The sequence below is a fragment of the Cyanistes caeruleus genome, chromosome Z (genome assembly GCF_971803275.1).
Source record: "Cyanistes caeruleus chromosome Z, bCyaCae1.hap1.1, whole genome shotgun sequence".
Taxonomy (NCBI): Eukaryota; Metazoa; Chordata; class Aves; order Passeriformes; family Paridae; genus Cyanistes; species Cyanistes caeruleus.
Window position 1 is genome coordinate 18,592,457 of NC_141732.1, and position 21,818 is coordinate 18,614,274.

At 46.1% G+C, this 21,818-nt stretch overlaps 1 protein-coding gene across 1 annotated transcript in view; it reads left to right on the plus strand.

The window, feature by feature from the left end:
- LOC111941698 (COUP transcription factor 1) overlaps positions 1-10,272 on the plus strand; it is an 11,460-nt gene extending 1,188 nt beyond the window's left edge. The window contains exons 1-3 of the mRNA XM_023944862.2: positions 1-471; positions 1,360-1,887; positions 6,844-10,272. The exon at positions 1-471 is cut by the window's left edge and continues 1,188 nt beyond it. Of these exons, the coding sequence (XP_023800630.1) occupies positions 459-471; positions 1,360-1,887; positions 6,844-7,124 (822 nt within the window). The 5' untranslated portion in view covers positions 1-458 and the 3' untranslated portion in view covers positions 7,125-10,272. The remainder of the gene's footprint in view (positions 472-1,359; positions 1,888-6,843) is intronic.
- The last annotated feature ends 11,546 nt before the right edge of the window (positions 10,273-21,818 follow it).

Consider the following 21,818-nt stretch of genomic DNA (forward strand, 5'->3'; position numbering starts at 1 on the left):
TGGCGAGGAGGGCTCGCTGGGGAAGAAAAGAGAAAGTTGAGGAAAATGTGGCACGCCGGAAACATGAGTGATTGCATGTGCGGGTGTGTGCCAGCAAGCGTGTGCGGTTGTGCGGGTGTGTGTCTGTGTCTGCAGGGTACAAGCCTGAGTAGCCTATCTTCCCCTGAAGTTACATTTGTTTACATGGCAAGCGGCTGCAAACGCTGGCACTGATGGAGTAAAACAAACGCACACATTAGGAAAAAAAAAAAAAAAAAAACAACAAAAAAAACCCCACCAACTTTGGTCAGCTTTCGGGACTCGAGGCATGCTTACGCTCTGTGTGGAGATGGTTAATGAATCCAGTGTTTTTGCAGTTGCAAGCTTGTGCATTCACTGTGCAACGCTGACTGCAGGCTTTTGCAGTGGCAACAGCTCACCAAAGATATTAATTACACCGTCCCCTTTTTTTTCCACGAATGTTTGGCTATTGTAAGTTCGGACATTTTTGTTTTATTTCCCCCTTTCCCTTGATAATATTTAACCTTTCTCTTCCTTTTAGCAGGGAAAACTTTGCTGGGCGGGGGAGGGGGGGACTCTATGGAAAGCTGGTTCTGTGTAATAAAGTTAGCAGTGGGGAGCTGGAACGCTGCGACCTGTTCCAGCTTGAAGGGTAACGACGAGGTATTTTTGAAGAATATGAACCCATTTGGTTTTATGAATTATTTTATTTAATATTTTATTCTAAAAAGAGACACATCAGTTCACTTGTAAATTTCAGTGGTATCAGGGCAATAGGCTGGGATTCACAACAGACCTTGACTATATTTTTTACAGTTGGCTGTGATTTTTAACTCTACTTTCTCACCACCCGGAGGATTTCTTTGATTTTTTTTTTTTTTTTTTTTTTTTACGTGCGGGGCTTTCTTTTGTTGCGAGAGGGGAGGGGGGAAGAGGGGGTTGTGTGCGGATTTGACTTGTTTGCCTTGGCTTTTTTTTTTTTTTTTTTTTTTTTTTCTTTCTTTTTTTTCCCTTTCTTTTTAATCTGTTTATTTTGTGAAGCCTGTCTGCATTGTGGTCGGGGGTGGGGGGAGTGGAACGCGCTTGGCTGCCGCTGGGCTGAGGCTGCCTGAGCAAGGGTCGGGGCCGGGGCCGGGGCCGAAGCGGGGGCCGGGCGGGGGGCGCAGTGCAGGTCGGGGGCAGCTGCCCGGCTCCGCATGCCTCTGTCTGTCCGTGCCTGTGCGTGTGCCGGGGGCGAGGCGGCGGCGGGGAGGGGAAGAAGCCCGGCATTGTCTCCGGCTGGTTGGCAGCGCTGCCGGGGCGATGCCTGCGAGCCTCCTGGATGCACATTTCCTCTCCTTCTCTCCTTCTTTTTGTCAGCGGTTCAGCGAGGAAGAATGCCGCCCACCCAACCCAACCCCGGCCAGTACGCCCTGACCAACGGCGACCCCCTGAACGGGCACTGCTATCTCTCGGGATACATCTCCCTCCTGCTGCGGGCCGAGCCCTACCCCACCTCCCGCTACGGCAGCCAGTGCATGCAGCCCAACAACATCATGGGCATCGAGAACATCTGCGAGCTGGCCGCCCGTCTGCTCTTCAGCGCCGTCGAGTGGGCCCGCAATATCCCCTTCTTCCCCGACCTGCAGATCACCGACCAGGTGGCCTTGCTGCGGCTCACCTGGAGCGAGCTCTTCGTCCTCAATGCTGCCCAGTGCTCCATGCCCCTCCATGTGGCCCCGCTCCTGGCCGCCGCCGGCCTCCACGCCTCCCCCATGTCGGCCGACCGCGTTGTCGCCTTCATGGACCACATCCGCATCTTCCAGGAACAGGTGGAGAAGCTGAAGGCGCTGCACGTCGATTCGGCTGAATACAGCTGCCTGAAAGCCATCGTCCTCTTCACCTCAGGTGAGGGGACGGGTTGGGGATGTGAGACGTCTAAAAAAAAAGAAAAAAAGAGCAACCCCCCCCCCCCCCCCCCCAACCACCTATGGGAAAATTAGGAAAATATATTTAAATATAATTATTTTTAAAGGAAAGGGACTGGAGGCCGAAGAGGCATAGCACCTGATGGGGGTACACTCCGGTCCAGGGATCAGCCTCTCCCTCATTGCCACTGATACAGGCTTTTTAACACACAGCCCCTCCAAAAAAATAATGCTAAAAACCAAAATCAAATTAAGTGTAGGCGGTGGAAACATGCATGTTAACAATTTTTCCCTGTGATAGATGGTTTGAATTAACTAGCAGGAAAGTTGCATTAGCATTGCCTTTGAAGTGCTCTGGTCATAGCCTATAAGAATATAATACATATACTATTATTGTAACCTGCAAGGGAGAATTTATAAACATCAAAGGAGAACTATGTGAAAGAAATATAGGAAATGGAAACAAGGCAAGATAAGAGTCTGGGCAGTGTAATTTTTTAATTATTATTCTAATTATCATCATGATGTGGCTAATTGCCACCTTTCCTACTTGTTTTTTTTTTTATTATTATTATTTCTTTTTCATTTTTATACCACCTCAACCCATGCCCTAGCTCCACTCTTGTACGAGCTTCTCCCCTCTTTTCCCGATTAGCAATAACTAAACAGTTCTGATAAATGTGACTTAAAACCAGGCCAAGGCAAAATTAAAAGCATTCCTGAACAAAGATGGCAAATCGTTCAAAGGCCTTGTTTAACACTGAGCAGTTTATAATCCATCAATATTTGTTGCCTTTCAAGCACGAAAGATAGTATTTACATTGTATTAAAATGACTCCTAAATTTGCACTATATTGTAATGTAGCAAATGCAGTATTAATATCGATTTGAACATCAGATAATTTATTTAGACAGGAGTATCTAATTTGTATGCAGGGTGGTCGGAGACATGTACTGTGACTGCCCCCTTTTACTTCCAGTGCAAATGCAGTCTCACAGCGTTAGAGGGAATATTTCTTTGCAAAGGATAATGTGCAAATCTTAAAACAAATGGAAGATTTACTGAATAGCCAACTCGACATTTTAATGTATTTTATCATAATAAGTCTTCTTGATGGAAACATGTTTTTCAAGAGTGACAAAGAGACCTGCCTGCATTTATCAGGGTGATTTAACTCCACAGCCTGCCTGCAGACTCCCAGACTTTCCTTTCCCATTCATTTCAGGGAGCTCATCAATACTCAGGGACAGTCGAGGAGAATATTTTTTTTTTTCCCCAGACACAATTTGGAGAGATTCTTCCCAAGCAGAGCTGGGAAAACGTCTGGCCTGTGCCTCAGCCCTTCCACTTGCCAAAGGCCCTGTGAAGAAAGTTGCCCCTGACAGAGATGTGTTTGAGGGAATATTTTTTTTTTTTTTTCTTCCTCTTCTCTCCCTGTTACCCCCAGCCTTCCCCCTTTACTTCCAAAACAATTGACCTTGGCTAAAAAAATGGGAAGTGGCCTTAGAGGAGCCCCTCATTTACATATAATAAAAACAAATGTAATAACATTTGTGAGGGGAGAAGCCTCTTCCCACAGTGGAGCGGAGAATGAAGGAGGGGAACAAAAATATTATTTCAGAGTAGGATCACACGGGGCATCTCAGAAAATGGGAATACTGCTGTCAGGAGTAATCTACTACTCCTTACCCCCATCTGCACATTACCACTTTTCACTAAACTTGTTTTCATTGCGTATTCAGAGGGGAATTCATGGGAAGCCTTTCGCAAAGTCCTCCAACTTTGAAACAAACTTTAAGTGACAGTAAAGACATTTTTAGGCATATTGTCCAAAGTCCTTCACTAAGGACTAAGTATCTAAAACTGGCATGGATTTCTCCTGTTGTGGTTTTTACATTTGGGCTCCAGAGAGCATGTATTTAATCAGTAAAATTCTGGACACCGTCCAAAAGCTGTGTAGCAACCCCAAACCTGCTCCTTTCTTGCCTCCTTTCCTCTTCTCTCCCATACCCTCCTTTTTGCCCTCATCTCCTTCTCCCTGCTGCCAAACTTTAGCATTATTAATTCCTACATCTACCTTTTCATCGTCATAAATAAATGTTTCTGGGAACAGACAGAGACAGATAACATAAATCAAATAAATCTATTTGCAGCGCAATAAGAACTTTTGATTTCTAGTTAGATGCCAGCTGATTATGTCTATATTTTCTGAACACTAAACTCTTCTGAACATGTAACATGAAATACATTGCCACCACTACAAAGGGGAAGGCTGGAGTGTGTTGAACAGTAATGGTTATTTATTTACATAATTTCTTTTCCATAGACTGCAGGAAGAAATATAGAGCTTTCCCTTATTGACACACTGCCATATAAAAAAACAAGGCACACACAGGATTTTCACATTAGCCCACTTTCTGAGATGGAATAATAATTCACCTTTGGTAAACATGGATTGCATTATTTCTCCCATGGATTGCACCTCTCTGGGCTGCATAATCTAATCGAGTTGTGGATCCCTTAATTATTATTATTTTTAATCTCATTCTGAAGGGAGAATTGAGCCTTCTCACCCCCACTTAGGGCTGCGGAATAAAGCCCAAGTGAAGGCGTATGCCAGACCATTTAAAATAATTGAAGCCAAACAGATACTGTTGGCATGAGAAAATTCTGAGTTTTTGGGGGTCTAAGGCAAAACCCATGGCAAATTTTTCAAACACACACACACCCATCAGACTGATGCCCTTTTAGAGAGCAAGTTCCCCATCCACGTTGTCCAGTGACCTGCACTTATAGGTGCACTTATCGTAAATGTCTGATAAATATTTTACTAACCTTAAGGGTATGACATATGGGACATAAAGAAAAAAGCCCTGCCAGGGTGTCAGTAAGACCCTTTCATATTGCATTGTTTGGAAGTTGAATAGGATCCTAATGCATAATGGGCAGATAATGCATGTAAAATAGCAAGATATATGTAAATATGGAATGTGATTTGTGGCAATCAACATATGAACAGGTCTGTGGTTTTGATACGTATTGCAAACAAGAACAGGCCCCAGCTTTTGATAGATATATATGTTGCAACCTGGTGCTTTAGATGTTGCAAAATATCATTGCATTAAAGGTAGAGTGTAGATTAGCAGAGCAGCCTGGCTCAGATAATTGTGTGTCTGAGGGATGCCAAGTCCGCAGCTCGGGTCAAAGGTTCTCCTCCTCAGAAGTTCCTAAATTATGGCTTGTTTTATTTGTATTTTTGCTTGAGGCCATAGTGTTGTAGATGAAGGTGTTCAGAAATTTTTGTAAAATCAGTTCTTGATAAGGAAAGAATTAAGCTTCAGAAATGCTGGTGCAACGGATTTTATTTTATTTTATTTTTAGCTTTAAATAATTTGTTAATTTATTGTGTCTTTCCAGGGTCACAGCTCTACATTCCCACTTTTATCATGTCTTTTTGGGGGCCATTAACTAATTCATATATGGATCTATATATTAGCAAAGTCTGGCTTTGATCTGTTAAACTGCACCACTAGCTGACCGCCTTGCTCTGATCTTGATGGCTGGAGGTTTTTTTGGTTTTGTTGGTTGGTATTTTTGGTTAGTTTTTTTGGGTTTTATTTTGGTTTGGTGTTTTCAATATCCATTCTTAATCTTTGAAACAATATGGGTTGTTTCAACCATCTGGGCATACCCACCACTTTTCCATGACTGTAGTTTCCTAGGAAGTCCTTCCACAAACAGCTGGTGCACAATTATACTCTGGTTTGGGTTATGTGCTCTCAGAGATAGGATATGTGCTTATAAGTGTCTCTGTGTGCGTGTGCAAATGCACAGATGCATCCATACCTCTCTTTTTGTATCTATGTACACGGAATAACTTGTACAGATGCAAATACGTGGATGTGAAAGGTTTCTGCTCTTGGATTAGTACACCTTTGCCCAGCTCACGTAGTTCTGCAAGGTGCAAGACAGTTTGGGTGCCAGAAGGACCTATAAAGAAGTAGTCTCTCTGGTTTCATTTAGGCAAGGCTTAGCTGATGCAGCTCTCCCCAGCTTTGTGTCTGAGAGCTACAGACGCCTGCTGAGCACAAGCTGGGACTAACCTAGCCGTTTGCTACCGGATTTATCACACAGCCCGCAAAGACGTGGCAAATTTGCGATCGCTGGCAGCGAGGCAGGAGCAGAGGAGACTCCCATGCCCCACGGCATCCCCCAGCCGGCTCCCTGCCGGTCGCTGCAGGTCCCAGTCGCTGCCTCTCTGTGATATGCAGCCATGTCAACAAACTCCTTGTGTCTCACTCTGCTTGTGTGCGGCTCTGCTTATCTTATTACTGTTATTTGCTACTACTTTTACTACTACTACTACTATTATTATTATTATTATTATTATTATTATTATCATCATCATCATCATCATTATTATTATCATTATTATTATTATCCCCAATACCTTACTTTTCCTCCTCTCGGCGTTATTTAAGGGGGCTGGTCCAGGTTTCCAGCATCCTGGTGATGGGCTCCCTGGAGCAGAAACCAGGCTCGACAGCGCGGAGTGTCGGTGGGGGGAATGTGAAAAGGAAGTGTGGGGGCTTCTGTGTGTGTGTGACTGGGACGAGCTTGGTGTTGGCACCCCAATCGCATCCTGGGTGAAAACACCCACGGTGGAGACGAGGCACGGCGAGGTCGCGTTATTTTTTTTGGCAGCAATGCGCGGGATGGGATTGGGGTGGCATGGGGTGGGATAGGATGGGATGGGGAGTGCGCCTTTGGGCTGCCCCCCATCCTCGCGGCGTTTCCCCGTGTGGTTCCCAGCCACTAACCATCTCCCTCCCGCTTCCTCCTCCTCCTCCTCCTCCTCCTCCACCTCCTCCCTCCACTCTCCCCCCGCCTGCCGCCGTTCTGCGGCTGCCTCCGCGGGTGCGGTGCGGTGGGCAGACGCCTGCGGCCTGTCGGATGCTGCGCACATCGAGAGCCTCCAGGAGAAATCGCAGTGCGCGCTGGAGGAGTACGTGCGGAGCCAGTACCCCAACCAGCCCAGCCGCTTCGGGAAGCTGCTGCTGCGGCTGCCCTCCCTGCGCACCGTCTCCTCCTCCGTCATCGAGCAGCTCTTCTTCGTCCGCTTGGTAGGTAAAACCCCCATCGAAACCCTCATCAGGGATATGCTACTGTCGGGGAGCAGCTTCAACTGGCCTTACATGTCCATCCAGTGCTCCTAGAGCCCATCCCGCACCCCCGGCAGAGAGGCGGCGGAGCGGCGTAGAGGGGAACGCTCGCACGGAGGGGCAGTCGGGGTGCGGGGGGGGCCCGGGAGGTGGACACTGAACAAAAGAAAGGGCGAGTGGGAGCAGAGATGTGGCCGTGGAGGGGAGAAGGACGGACCTGTCGTCCGTGGAGGTTGTGATGTTTTGCCTTTTTTTTTTTTTTTTTTTTTTTTTTTTGGCCTATTTTGGGTTTTTTGGGTTTTTTTTTTTTTGTTTGTTTGTTTTCTTTCGGAGAGGAGGAAAAAAGAAATAAATAATATTAATAAAAGAGACAAAAAAAAAAATGAGTATTGAGGGGATATTAATCAAACCTGAAGGGGATACTGGATCTTCCAGGATTTATTGTGGACTGTTGTTGATATATGCTGTACAGTAAACCAACAAAAAAAAAAAAAAAAAAAAAAAAAGCATTGAAACTGAACTGAACCTTGTGTAGAATGAAAAAAACCTGCCCAAAACCAAGCAAACAACAACAAATTTTCCATGCGCAAACACTTACCATGAACATTGTTACTCATTTTGTAATATATTAGTCTTTATTTTCATTTTTGGTAAAAGTTAAAACATCGTATGCGCATAAAGGAAAAGAAAGGAGAATTAGGGGAAAATAACATTTTCCAAATAATTATAAAACAGTTGTCCTGTGTCTATGTATCTATATCTGTTTTGTATTTTTTTCTGGTTCCAAACCAGGTTTCCTGTGATTCTATACTAATAATTTTTGATATAACCCTTTGCTTCTTATAATGAGTGCGATATATGTTGTCAAAGCTGTTCTTCAAGAATTAAAATTGAAGTGAGAATTTAAAAAAAATAAAAGAATTTAGCAAAAAAAACCCCAACTTATCACCCCACAACCCATGAGTCTTGTTGCTTGAAACATGCCAACAATTCACAAAAAAAAAAAAAAAGAAAAAAAAAAAGAAAAAGAAAAAAAAACCAAGAAAAAAACATAAACAGTAACATCAAAAATCTCCCCACATTTTTAACTCCTTTACTGGTGCTAAAAAGGAGAACTTAAAAAATACTTGGGAGGGGTAACCAAGTCATGTAAACTATGGGATGCTCCAAAATGGACTTGACTGTATAAGCTTAGGTCTGAGCTGTCAAGGCCTAGAAAGAGGGAGAAGGAATTGCAGTGTGATGCCTTAGGTGACCTCGCCTTACTGAGACTGCACCACAGACTCTCCACCAAGGCTGATGGGCCTATCAGGCTGGCCTACCCCTTTTGAAACACCTTTTCCCAACACCTGGATTTTCTGCTGAGTTCACACCTTACTTTTTACTCTCAGACACTGTGGGCATGGATTGAAGTCACCATATGCCATCATCTCTTCCCATGCAGCAGGAGGCATACTCCAGCCATGGGTCCTGTTTGTTCCAAGCCTGGTGGGTTTCAGCTTCTGGGGGCTTGGCATGGGGTTGAGGGGTTTTTTTGGTTTTATCTTCTTTTTCACTCCAAGGGCTCACAGACCCCAATACCTGCTCCAGTGTGCATGCCTTGTGCTTACTGTCAGCCAGAACAGATTTCTTGCTTTTTTTCCCAACTCTAGTTGCTGTGTGTGGAGGGTATTCCCACTCCATTAATATAGAAATCCAGCTGGATGCTTGCTCATTGGGTGGTGAGCTAGTGCATTTCATGTGTGCTTATGTGCCATGGCCATGCAGAAAACACAGGCTGTGACATCCCACACCATGGCCCACCCACTGCCAGGGCCTGAGCTCTGTGCCAAAAGCCCCTTTTCATTTCAGCTTGTCTTTTTTTTTTTCCCAGAAAATTAAAAATCGTTTTTGTAATGGAGCTCCTTTGAAGGTAAAGGCTTCTAGCTGGTCGCGCAGATCTCTGTAACAGCTTTCAGTGCATTAATGTTTTATAGGATCTGAGACGGAGCTGTAAGAACACATACTACCAAGGGAGCTCTTTCTTAATGTATTAATAAAGCTGGATCTTTAAAAATAACATTGTCCCCCTCACACAGACACCTCCTGTTCCCTCCAAACAAGCCTAGATGAGGTAGACTTTTCAGTTTGTGAAGACATGGGCAGTGTTTTCCTTTTAATTTGCTGTCCTCCATACTCTCCTCTTTCTCATTCCCTCTCTCTAGCTCTCTCTCAATCTCTCCCACCCTTTTTTTTCTTTTCATTCTTTATTTCTTTCCCCCCCCCTTTTTTTCTCTTTCTTTAACAAGATTCTTCAACTCACTTGGGGTTTTTAATATTCTAGGCGCAGCAGATCTGAGGTGAGAGCAGCTCTGTACAGTAGACAGTTATAGCTGGATAATCAACATTACGGCCAGATCCTCTATGGGGGTATCACCCCATTCAGGACCGAGAAATGGCCTGTATTCATAGGTGCTGGGAGGGGAGGGACTTGGTTAATTCCAGACCTGAGCACAGAATTCGGGAATTAGACAGACAGACAGACATCCTCCCTTTTGTCACTCACTTGGACACTGCATGAGTGAGAGCTTTGTTCCTGCCCTTTCCCCGGGGCCTTCCCTGGAGAGAGGGGGTCCGGCAGCCCCTCCGGGCTCTCAACAGGGAGTGAGTGGGAATACTCAGACATGAGAGGTGCTGAAAGCAGCATTTTCAGCACTGCTTTATGGTGGGATGGGTGATTTGGGATCCAGATGAATTAGCAGTTAAAAACACAAACAAAAATACATAAAGAACAACAACAACAAAAAAAAACACCAAAGAAAAGAAACAAACTGAAACCCAAAAAACCCAAACCCACCAAAACAAACAAACACCTCAAACCCAAAAATAACAACAAAAACTAACCAACAAAACAAAAAACCAGCCCCCCCCCTCCATCTAAAAATAAACAAAACAAATGGGGATATAGGAAGAGAAAAACAGGTCTTGGTTTCTTCCAGTGAGATGTAAATAAATTCATTACAGTGTTACTCCACTGATGAAAACAGATAAACTTTTTCGTAGATATTTTTCAATTAATTTTCATATTTATGAATAATAATAACCCACGGATTGCCAAGAAACTTGCAGGTGTAGAGGAGGTGTACGAGATGCACTTATTTCCATGTATGTGCCTAGAAAGAAGTGTTTCAATCCCTTATTAAACTTTGCTTATAAGACGGTATCGAGTTCTGAAGTGTTAACTACCCAGTCTGCGTTGTGTCAGTGGATGTTTTCCTTTGCCACGCTGCAGCCTCTCGGGCATTCATATGGCAGCTAAAAGTACTGTATCATCGCGTCATCGAGTGCTATTTGCTGGGGAAAAAAAAAAAAAAAAAAATTAATATGTGAATGTGGAGACGGGCTGGGGCCCCTCAGCAAGTTTCTGCCGACTTATTCGTAACCTACAATATACTGCTTTAAAACCAACCCCATCTACATTTCTTCTGCCTTGTTGTTGCCGGGGGCCTGGGCGCTGTCCCCGGAGGCTCCTCGGCTCCCAAGCTCGGCAGGAGGAGGAGTCGGCAGGGAGTTCCCTGGCATCCCTGCATCCTGCCGCGCAGGGCTCCGCGGCCCCTCCGTGCTCGCCAGCAGCTGCAGCAGCAGCACTTCAAAGGCCGGGGTGGGGATTGGAGGGGAGAAAGCAGGGGGTCGGTGGGATTTGGGAGAGGGGCGACCCTCCCACCCCAGCCCCGCGCAGGGACCTGCTCGGGGCACGGTAGATACAAAGCCCTCCTTTCCAGTCCTCTTAGCACCTCGCTAACTAGCTTGCCTCCTCCCACCGCCCAATTAGGCCTTTTCTATACATTTAATCGAATAAATATTTGGAAATGCTGCTAAGTGGTAGGTTGAACCCGAGCTGAGGAGGAGGGGGGCTTGCCGGCGGTGGCAGGGGTAGCGCCGAGGCGAGGGTCGTCTGTGTGCGCGCACCTCCTCCGCCTGTCCGTGAACGTCATGGGATGCGGCTTCCCCTTTCCCGGGGTTTCCCGACACGCCCTTGCCCCCTGGGGCACCTTTTGGGTGGCTCGGCTTCCATCCGCCTTCTTCATCTGCAGGAGGAGGGTGATGAGCCCACTCTAGGGGTGGGAGTAAAGGATAAGCCCCACTTTCCCCGTACCCGTCGAAATAAAGTAGAACTGGGGAGGGAGCGTGGGGATGGGACCCCATCACGAGTGACCTGTCTCATCGCCACCAATAAAATCGACGGATCAAGATGCAAAAGGCTCTTTTCCTGCTGAGGTAAATAGAGGGTCTCTCGCGAAAAGTCTGGTCCCTGCAAGTGGCAGCAGAAGTAATACAAGGAAAGTGGATTCCGCGTGGGTTCACTTGCAGGAGACTGGTTGGTTACCTACACAAAGACAGAAATGTCTTTTATCTGACAGAAAGGGCTGAATAGGACCTCTGGTTTTGCTGGTGTTTTGTTGGGAGGTTTTTCAGTTATTGGGTTGTGGTTTTTTTGGTTGTTTTGGGTTGTTCTTGTTTTGGGGTTTTTTGGGGGTGTTTTTTCTCTTTTTTTTTCTTTTTTTTTTTCTTTTTGAGGGGAGTGTTTGTTTGGTTTTTTGGGGTTTTTGTTTGTTTGTTTTGGGGTTTTTTTATTTGTTTTTTTCTCATTACCTGTGGGATGTGGCAGCCAGACATCCCCTTCTCTCTCTCTCGGACAGCAGATGTGACCAGCTGCCGAGGGAGGAGCAGGCAGGGTTGGCAGGGACGGTGGCACTGGCTGGCCTGGATGGACTCTCCGACAGACGGACAGAGGGACGGAGGGCTGATCAGGGATGTCAGGGTTTGCTGCAGCCGCCCCCTCCAGCAATGTCCCGGCTCGCAGCCATTCACAGGGAGTGTCCGCGAACGCGTGTGCACGGCTATTAGAGACACTGTCGACATGCTTCCTCCGGTTTCATGGGACATTTTGACTATTCAAAGCGTTAGTTTATAAATCCTGAAATAGGGGGCAGGGGTTCTTTTCTTTTCTTTTCTTTTCTTTTCTTTTCTTTTCTTTTCTTTTCTTTTCTTTTCTTTTCTTTTCTTTTCTTTTCTTTTCTTTTCTTTTCTTTTCTTTTCTTTTCTTTTCTTTTCTTTTCTTTTCTTTTCTTTTCTTTTCTTTTCTTTTCTTTTCTTTTCTTTTCTTTTCTTTCTCCTCTCCTCTCCTCTCCTCTCCTCTCCTCTCCTCTCCTCTCCTCTCCTCTCCTCTCCTCTCCTCTCCTCTCCTCTCCTCTCCTCTCCTCTCCTCTCCTCTCCTCTCCTCTCCTCTCCTCTCCTCTCCTCTCCTCTCCTCTCCTCTCCTCTCCTCTCCTCTCCTCTCCTCTCCTCTCCTCTCCTCTCCTCTCCTCTCCTCTCCTCTCCTCTCCTCTCCTCTCCTCTCCTCTCCTCTCCTCTCCTCTCCTCTCCTCTCCTCTCCTCTCCTCTCCTCTCCTCTCCTCTCCTCTCCTCTCCTCTCCTCTCCTCTCCTCTCCTCTCCTCTCCTCTCCTCTCCTCTCCTCTCCTCTCCTCTCCTCTTTCTGCTTTACTGGGAGAGGCAGAAATCGGGGTCCCCTTTTCCCCGTTTGTTCTGTTTCTCTAATATCTTTGGAACTAATTCCAGAAACGGCATGTCCTCTACAAAAGGTGTGTATATATTTGTTTTAAAAGGTTCGCTTTCTCACTGGCTTCACAGCCACTGCCTTCGATGTGTGACATTTTTTTTTAGACACCCTTCCCTGTTTAATCCCCAGAGGGTCAGAGAGACGGAGGATGAGTTTTCTGCCGTGATTCCTGCAGTAATAATTAGAAATAAATATATTTCCAAAGCTAAAACCCTCCGGTGCCATGGACAGATCTGATATGTACCTTGAAAACCTGCCGGGTTTCCAGGTGCTGATGAAGTGAGAAAATTTCTCCTGTGAGGTGCTTTTGAGGAGGAGTATTAAAAGTATAATAATAAAGAGAGAGAGAAAAAAAGAGCGAGAAAGAGGGACGCAAGAAAAGAAAGACAAAAAAGAGTAAAACATTAAAAAGAAAAATAAATAAAAAGGAAAAGGACAGAGGTGTGGGGGAAGATGTGAACGACAGGGGAGATCCAGGAGCAGAAGTTGAAACTAATAAAACTCTTGTTAAAGTACTTGCTCGGGACCCATGGTGTCACAAGATCTCTTACTTTGGAAGCCAAAGAGTTTTATTCCTAAATGAGTTAAAGAGCCATTTACCTCTGTCGTGTTCTATTCATCAAGCCACAAGTCGAGAGTCTCTAACATGAAACTATTTGTTTGCTTACACAACCAGCTGGGTGCAATTTCACGACTGAGATATCTATCTGAAAGCGCCTCTCATTTATTATCCTTACTTGTCAGTGAATCCATTTTCCAACTTTTTTCCACCTCCACGCCCATTCTTTCTTCCTTCATTGAAGGCTCTGGGTTTAAATGCTCCCTTAAGCATTTCAGCATCAGCCCCTTCTCCTGTCTGAGCACCTTCAGCGCAAAATAGCAGGGGAACAAGTCTGAAACTGCAAAGATGGGAAAGGCGACCACTTCCCGAGGGGGTCCCAGTTCACAGATCCTGCCTTTTTTTCCTCCCTGCCTTTTCCCCCAAGGCGTCTCTGACAGTGCTATGGAGCCACCCACCGCTCTTCTCTTTTTGAAGCGAGGGCATCCCTGCCGGACACTTTCCCATGGCGGTCCCAGTGCAAGGTGCGGCCACCTGAAAAACAAAATTACATTTTCTGTCTGTGAGGAAGAATAGGAAAGACCCCCTCCCTGACACTGCCGGAGCCACAAAAAGGTGGGGACCCTGGCTACTCTTGCTAGACCGGTTTTGATGGTGACTGGGATGCAAGGGCTGGTGTGTGGAGCAGGGTGTGCAGGTACTCCAGAGAAGGCTTGAGGACAGTTGTCAGGATCTCTCCTTTGGCATCCACTAGAAATACAAAGACACTACACGTAACGGGCCCAATCACTTTATAGAAGTAATTGCGAGGAAAGACAAGAATTGTAAAAGGAACAGTGGGAAATTTTATCTCCCCGCTTTTTCCTTAGCCCAAATTTTGTAAAATCAGGGTAATGTGAGTAACGTTTCAAAGCTGGACTGTCTGGCTGACAAGAGATTCGCAGTTAGTAATCTCAGTGATGGCTGTATAATAGTGTATATGCACCTCCTCTCCTGCAGAACCCCCCACCAAACTTAAAGCAACGGATCAAATCCAAAACTACAGGTATAAAATATCCCCAGCTGTTAAAAGCGGGGAAAAAAAGGAAGAAAGGGGGACCAGCAGGTGGGGGGAGGCTCCTCAGAGAAGAAGCGGGCTGGTGCCTGTAAGCTATGCTATTATGTTATTTAGGAAGGTTTTTGCTGTGTATGACGTTTAAGGTGGATCTTACCACCACTGGACCAAACAAAGCCCAGACCAAAGCGCGGGGGTCACGGTCGACCCCACTGAGGAGCGAGATGTGCGTGTGTGCGTGTCAGAGACCCTGCAGCAGCCCGGGTGCATGTGCGTGCGTGTGCCAGGAGTCAACCTAGGCTGCATCCCGCTCAGCGAGGGCTGATTAGCATTTCCCAGCAGCCGTGTACCAGCGCTGACAACTAACAGAGATATCCAGCTCACCATTAGGCCTTCTCCTTTTGTCTGCAAACTCCCGGCAGCAGCCCGGACCCCCGCGCCTCTGCTGCCCACACCGCTGCGGCGTGCAGCCCTGCGTGCAGCGCTCTGTGCCCTGCTGTCCGGCCGCAAGCTGCCGCCCCACCTGCCGCTGCCTGCGGCCAGCCCTTCCCGTTCACCTCCCCGACACGTCATTTATACATACACACACACACACACACATATGTATGCACACCCCTTCCTTCCCCTTAGGATGCTGAAGTGGGGGGTGCTGCCCGTGGCCCCCAGCCTCCCTATTTCCCTCAGGGTTCACAGCAACTCAGGACTGCTCTTTTTCACCTTGTTTTCTCATTTTTCCTCTATCTGCACTGCGGGATCGGGTGCGCCAGTGGCTTCCTTCAACAAACACACGAGTCGCCCTATTTGCTCTCCTTTTGTCTTTCCCCCACCCGGGGTTCTTTTTGAGAGGTGAGATATCCCTTGTAACGCTGAAGCAGCTCCACGCAAAGAGCCGATAAAGAAGGAGTTGGGATTTAAATTCACAGGCCACTAAAGCGCTTTAAGCTCCCAGTTTTGAGCCAAACTGCATTTCTTAGCGTCTGGAGAGCCACATCAACTTCCAGCAAGTAGCTGAGACTCCCTGAAGTGATACAAAAAAATAGCAGGTACTTTCTTTTTCCCCCTGAGAGCCACACAAATTGGTCCATGTTGACAGATGTTTGTAACTTAGTAACTTCTTTAAGTTTTTTCTTCTATTTCCCCCCCTCCCCTCCTCTAAGCCTTCTTCCGAGCTTGCTTTGTTGTTTTAAAATATGCATGTCTCTCAGGAATGCAAGTCACGAGTCCAAACTTCGTGTCCAACCTCCCACAAGAAATGATCCTTTTATAGGGAACCCGATATGTCTCAATCTGCACTTCACTCAAAGCCTCTGGATATAGGGCACTGGTCCCTGCTCAAATATAACTCTGCTGAAACGTCTTTCCACCTAAAAAATCCCCATGAATGACTCCCAGGGAAGAAATGTATCTCCCATAATTAAAGGCGGCAGCGCTCTGAGGTGAATGAAGCCTGGAGGAAAAGAAAAGGAAGGGGGGAAAAGGAAAAAAAAAAAAAAAAAAAAAAAAAAAAAAAAAAAAAAAAAAAAAGAAGGAGGTGTGTGGGGTAGCAGAGAGCGAGAGGGATTTTTTATTTCTCTGTTGGTTGCACTGGGCCGAGATTAGCAGCAGGTTTGTCAAGACGAGCCTCTGTGGCAGCTTCGGGTGCGTGGGGAGGACGCGTCAGCTCATGAGGAGCGGAGAAGAGGAGAGATTAAGGAGCAGAGCCTAACTCCGAGAAAAGAGTAAGTGACCCTCAGTACAATGCAGGAGCCAGGGGACTGCCGAGCTTTGAATCGGCAGCCAAAGTTGGGTTGCGAGCGTGAACAATGGCATCGGAATGGGGGGGGAAGGGAAGAGCCAGGCCCAGGGGGGGGTCAGGGGCCGGACACCCCGCCTGGGAGTGCGCCTGGAGCTCCGGTCCCTGCCCCGCGGGGAGCCCGGGCCGCGGCGGGGATGGACGCGGGGACGAGGGCCAGGATGGCTTGCGGTCGGCGATGGGGAAGGGGCCTGCCCCGGTTTAGGTAGGGGATAGGGAAAAAAAAAAGGGGGGGGGGGGAATAAAAAAAAAAAAAAAAAAAAGCCAGAAAGGGAGAGGCAAGAAGGGTGGGAGGGGCGCGAGAGAAACTTCCCAAGTGATGAGAAACAGATGAGCTCTGCCTGGGTCACGTTTGTTCCCGGGCCCTGATGCGAAGTGACGTCACAGCCGCATACCCTATCGTGGTGAGACGGAGCAGGACGGCAGAGAGGCCTTTCCTCTGCCTTCCTTGCCTCCTTCCCCCTCTCTGTCGGGACAAACTTCCATCAGGATTATGCAAAATCATGCCCTAAGAGCTCCTGGCCGATGCGACACCTTTCCCTCCGTGCGCCGCGCCATCCACACATCCAGCATATGGAAAGCTCGGCAGGCCCCTGCGCCTATAGGATCTGGTACCACATTAGTTTCCAGCTATATTTACAGCACTGCTTTTAATATGCACCAGATGGTTCGCGACGATGCTGCCCCAGCCAGTGAGATCTTTGTTTTTTTATTCAACAGCGTTTTGTTACAATTATACTCCATGCTGAGACCAAATTTATTGGTGACCTTCATTTTTTTCTGTATCTGCGGTATTTTATATTACAAAAAGCCCCAAAACCTAACTTCTCTGCAGCCCTCTTGGCAAAGGGTGGAGAGGAAGGCAGGAGCAGCGGCAGACAGCTCTCCTCATCCTCAGTAACGAGATGCTCCTGCTGTATGTATACATGTATGCACAGATAAATAATACATATGCATATTTGTTCATTATATTTGATCAATATTTGTTAAACCTCAATTGAGTGCACTTGCCTACATGATAACAAACATCACACGGCAATAAATATTGCATACGGTTAATTATTATGCCGGTGCATTATGCCTTGCTCTTCTTATGAACTCAGACCCCTCGTAAAACTCCTTGCAAACACAAACATCTCTCACAGATATTTTGCTGTGAAAAGGGAAAAACTCAGCCTCTTGAAGTCTCTGGGAATTCTTAAATATTGACAGGAGGAAACCGTGGCTAATATATTCCTGCGAGCTAAACACTCAGCTTTTAAGAGAGGAGAGAGAGGGAGAGAGAGCGCAATCCTTGTCTAGAAAACATTCCAAGGCTTTTATTCCACTGCCTGGGATATGTTATCAGAAGGCAGGGTCGCGTTCATTTTTCTCCCGGAATTCCAGGACTTTTATTTTTTTTTTTTTTCTTTTCTTTTCTTCTTTTTCTTTCTTTTTTTTTTTTTTTCTTTCTTTTTTTTTTTTTTTTTTTAACTCTACGGCAGAGAGCCTGTTTTCTGCGCGGCTGTGTAAATAGCCGATTTACTCCTTTGCAGGTGTGTTTCCCTCTACACGACCGCTTTCCCTGCTTTTATAGGAGCTCACATTTATTTCCTCTCCTACCAAAATCACAGATGTTTATTTTATTGGTGTAACCTATACCTTGGTTGTGCCAGAAATAATATGCCTCAGCTAAAAATCATTTAGCAAATAATAGAAGCATTCTGGATACTTTCCAATTTACATATGTACTCGGTCATAAAATGATATGTGAAAAAAAATTAACATCTGCTTTACTAAAATAAAGTGTTACAAGTAGCTTTTTAAGAATGTTTCCCTCTTTTTAAAAAGAAATAGGTAGAGATAAACTGGAATCCATATGTATAGCATATTTTAAAAGGTTTTAAGATTTGAAGGTAGCCATTCGTTGCACAAGCCATTCAGAACTGACGTTTTAAAAGCTACTAAACCTCAGACATTCTTGAATCTTAAAGAAGGATTCCCAACGATATTATTTACAGAGGAATTAGCTGTAATTTAATTGAATGTCAAGACGGAAATGTGCACAGGCACGGCCTCGGATTCTGTGGTTAGTACTGCTCCGACTCAGATTTTAGTCTCCTGCATCCTCAACACGTTTTCCTCTTCTTCTCAGACCAGATGCCCAGAAGGTGCGATCCAACTCCCTCCTCTTTCTCCTTCCTCAGCTTCCACCTCTGTCTAGGGGATACAGCCGATGCTTCCCGGCGATTTTCACAGACGGGCTATTTTATCAAGCTTTGCCCTTTGTAAGGAGAGAGGGATCGGGATCTGCAAGCACCCACGTTCTCTTTACCCTTTCTGCAATAAAAGGCCAGAGCCATTGCCGGAGGAGCCGCCGGAGCGCTTTGCAAATGTTCTCTGCACCCAAAACGACCCTCCACTGCTTCCCCCTTGGAAAGGGCTTCGGGGTGCTTCCTCTCTCCTTGCATTGCCCGAATTGAGATGACAAAACCTATCAAGTCTGGGGACGGGCGGTCACACTACAAGGCGACTGACCGGCTGGAGGGGAGGCACCTCTGGGTGTGCAGCTGCACCGCGGGGCTGAGCCGGCCTGGGGTGCGGGCATGGTCAGAAGAACATCAAATCCCAGTCCATTCTAGCCCCACTACTCAGATACAGGTCTTAGGGGGGAACTTCTAAGCGGCCCCCAAATCCTGTGTCCTACCCTAGACTGTCTGGGAAGCCAGCTTTGGTAGGGGCGGGGGGCGGTTTCTGCACCCCACAAAGGGTCCCTGTACCCTTTTCCAGATGCCCGTGGTGTGGCAGAGCAGGCAGGCCTGTCCCGTGGGTGTTAAGGAAACAGCCCCTTTCTGAGTGTCAGGGTGCTTTTAAAAATTTCTCTTCTCTCACCCCACACTCCCCCTCCCTTTTCCATCCTTTCCCTCCCCTTCCTACCCCAGAGCCCGACCAGAAAACCACCGCTAACACGGGCAGGGCAATATCCAGTGATCCGCAGAGATCCTCTGCTGTGTACTTTAGCGGGGTGATTGGGTATCTTTTCCTGCGAGGCTTATCCAGGGAATTGTGGACTTAGGGATCTGCAGGGAAAAGCATAGTACAATTTCTGAAGAGAAAAAAATATGACACCAAACAACACATAACCCTAACCGTCTGAAAAAAAAAAAAATTAAATATGTTAAATGACACAGAGTTTTCATTTATGTGGAGACAGTGGACAGAAACTGGACAGAGACATAGAGAAGAGTCACGCCTTTAAGACAGGAGGTCTTTATTTGTAGATGGTGTATTTACGGGAAAAGAAAGGGAGTATCTTACAAAGGTCTAACTCTGCTGCCGATAACGAAACCTGTCACATCTTTACTTAGTGATAGAAAAGACAGAGTGCCCTAATTTGAACATCTCTAAAGTGATTACTAGATGCTTCTCTGAGAAATCAGTTTGTGAGAATGAGTCCAGAACACAACGGAAAGGAAAGGAAAGGAAAGGAAAGGAAAGGAAAGGAAAGGAAAGGAAAGGAAAGGAAAGGAAAGGAAAGGAAAGGAAAGGAAAGGAAAGGAAAGGAAAGGAAAGGAAAGGAAAGGAAAGGAAAGGAAAGGAAAGGAAAGGAAAGGAAAGGAAAGGGAAAGGAAAGGAAAGGAAAGGAAAGGAAAGGAAAGGAAAGGAAAGGAAAGGAAAGGAAAGGAAAGGAAAGGAAAGGAAAGGAAAGGAAAGGAAAGGAAAGGAAAGGAAAGGAAAGGAAAGGAAAGGAAAGGAAAGGAAAGGAAAGGAAAGGAAAGGAAAGGAAAGGAAAGGAAAGGAAAGGAAAGGAAAGGAAAGGAAAGGAAAGGAAAGGAAAGGAAAGGAAAGGGATTTGTTCACACTCTGCCCACATCTTATTTTACTTTCCTAATACTGCAGAAGTATCCCTCTGTCTGCACTTCCACTGAAGGAGCTTTCGTTAGTGCCAACAACTTCTGCTTTAAAATAATAGATTAGCATCAGGTGGGGGGGGAGGGCGGGGAAAGGAACAAATGAGGAATACAGTACACAGGTTTTAAAAAATATTTTGACCTCACTTCAAGATGTCAAAACTTTTTTTTTTTTTTTTTCCCCTCCTGTGAATGTGAAATGAAGTGCACAAAGACAGTGTATTTCTGAAATGAAGAAGTGGTCTTTTAATGCCTACTAAGAAAACCAAAACACGGATGAAATGTACTGCAAAAGCTGTTTCAAAGTATAATCTAATTCCGCTGAGTTCGGCCATCAGATATATTTGGTAATTGGGTGTTGCACAGAAATAAGGCAGCATAGTATGGATAACCCTGTATTTCTTCCCTTCAGTAACTGTAGATCTATTTCACGGACTGTCTTTGCACAAAACCGTGGGATACTAGAGTTCTCTTAGTCCTGCAAATGAACGAAGACCCAGTCTTCACCATAAAAAAAAAACCAACAAACCAACAAAAAAACCAACAAAAAAAGCGCCCAACCATAAAAACCCCAAACAAACAAACAGAAAAACTCAACCCAAACCAAACCGAACAAAAAAACCCAACAAAAACCCCTAAAACAAAACAACAGAAAAGCCCTCAACCAAACAAAAACAAACAAACAAAAAACAACCAAAAACAAACAAAAAAACCAATCCAAATCAAAACAACCCCAAGCAAACTACCTGCACACTCCAAGCTAAAAAGGTTTTTGCCTTCTCTAATTGTGATCCTGGCTGCCTATGGACTCTAGAAGGGTTGATAATAGCATCTACTAGATGTTGCTTCCTTTATTGATATTTGTTCTGTGCCTGGCTGTCATTTTGTGTGTATTTTCTGACCTTGGCTTTTGCTGTATCACTGAAGTCTCCACAAGTACCAGAACGATAAATTCAACCAAAAACCAGACAGATTTTCTCATCGATGTGTAATAAAGGGCATTGTTTTGTCAGATGAGGACTAAGTCGAAAATAAATCCTTGAGTCTGGGGAAACAAAACGGAGTGCTGTTGGCATGTGTGTAAATTTATTTTTAAAAGCAATAAATCAATGTTAATATAACAGCTGGGCTCTCTATCTCGGAGGAGGTTTTATGTTTAGGCAAACCTCAGCAGCGAGGTTCAGCCGGACACCCCGGCTGCCGAGCCCTCCCTGGGGTGAAACATCCCGTCTCCCTCCCCGCTGGCTGCCGCCCCACCGCTGCCAGCCGGGGAGACGGGCGTGGGGAGCACCCGAGGGACGGGATCAGCCGGGGGCGCAGCCGGCGGTGCACACACCCCACCCTGTCCGGAGGATGCGAGACTGCCTGCCAAGCGCCCTCGGCTGACTTGCACCGGGGCTGAGATCGCGACCTGTCGAAATAGCCCCAAACTGTTATTATCCAAGGGCTAATTTTCATCATTTCCGCAGCACGAGGCAGATGCACAGCATGCAGGTGGCCGCGGTCGAAAGGGGCAGGAATCTCTGTTTTTTCAGTTATAACTTCCCATTTTAAGAATGCTCACAGTGAGTGTGAAGAAGTTGGGTGCACCTGCTCGCCACGGGACCCCGGGCGCCGCTTGTCTGATCACATCTGCTTTCTGTTCTCAGAAATGCTGAGCGAGTTAGAGGGAGAAGAAGAGGGGGAGAGGGAGAAGGAAGGGAGAAAGTATGATAGAAGGAGGAGTGGAGTAGGAAAGAAAAAGAGAGGAAGAGGAAGAGAAAGATAGGAAGGAAAGATAGGAAAGATAGGAAAGATAGGAAGGAAAGAAAGAAAGAAGGAAAGAAGGAAAGAAGGAAAGAAGAAGGAAAGAA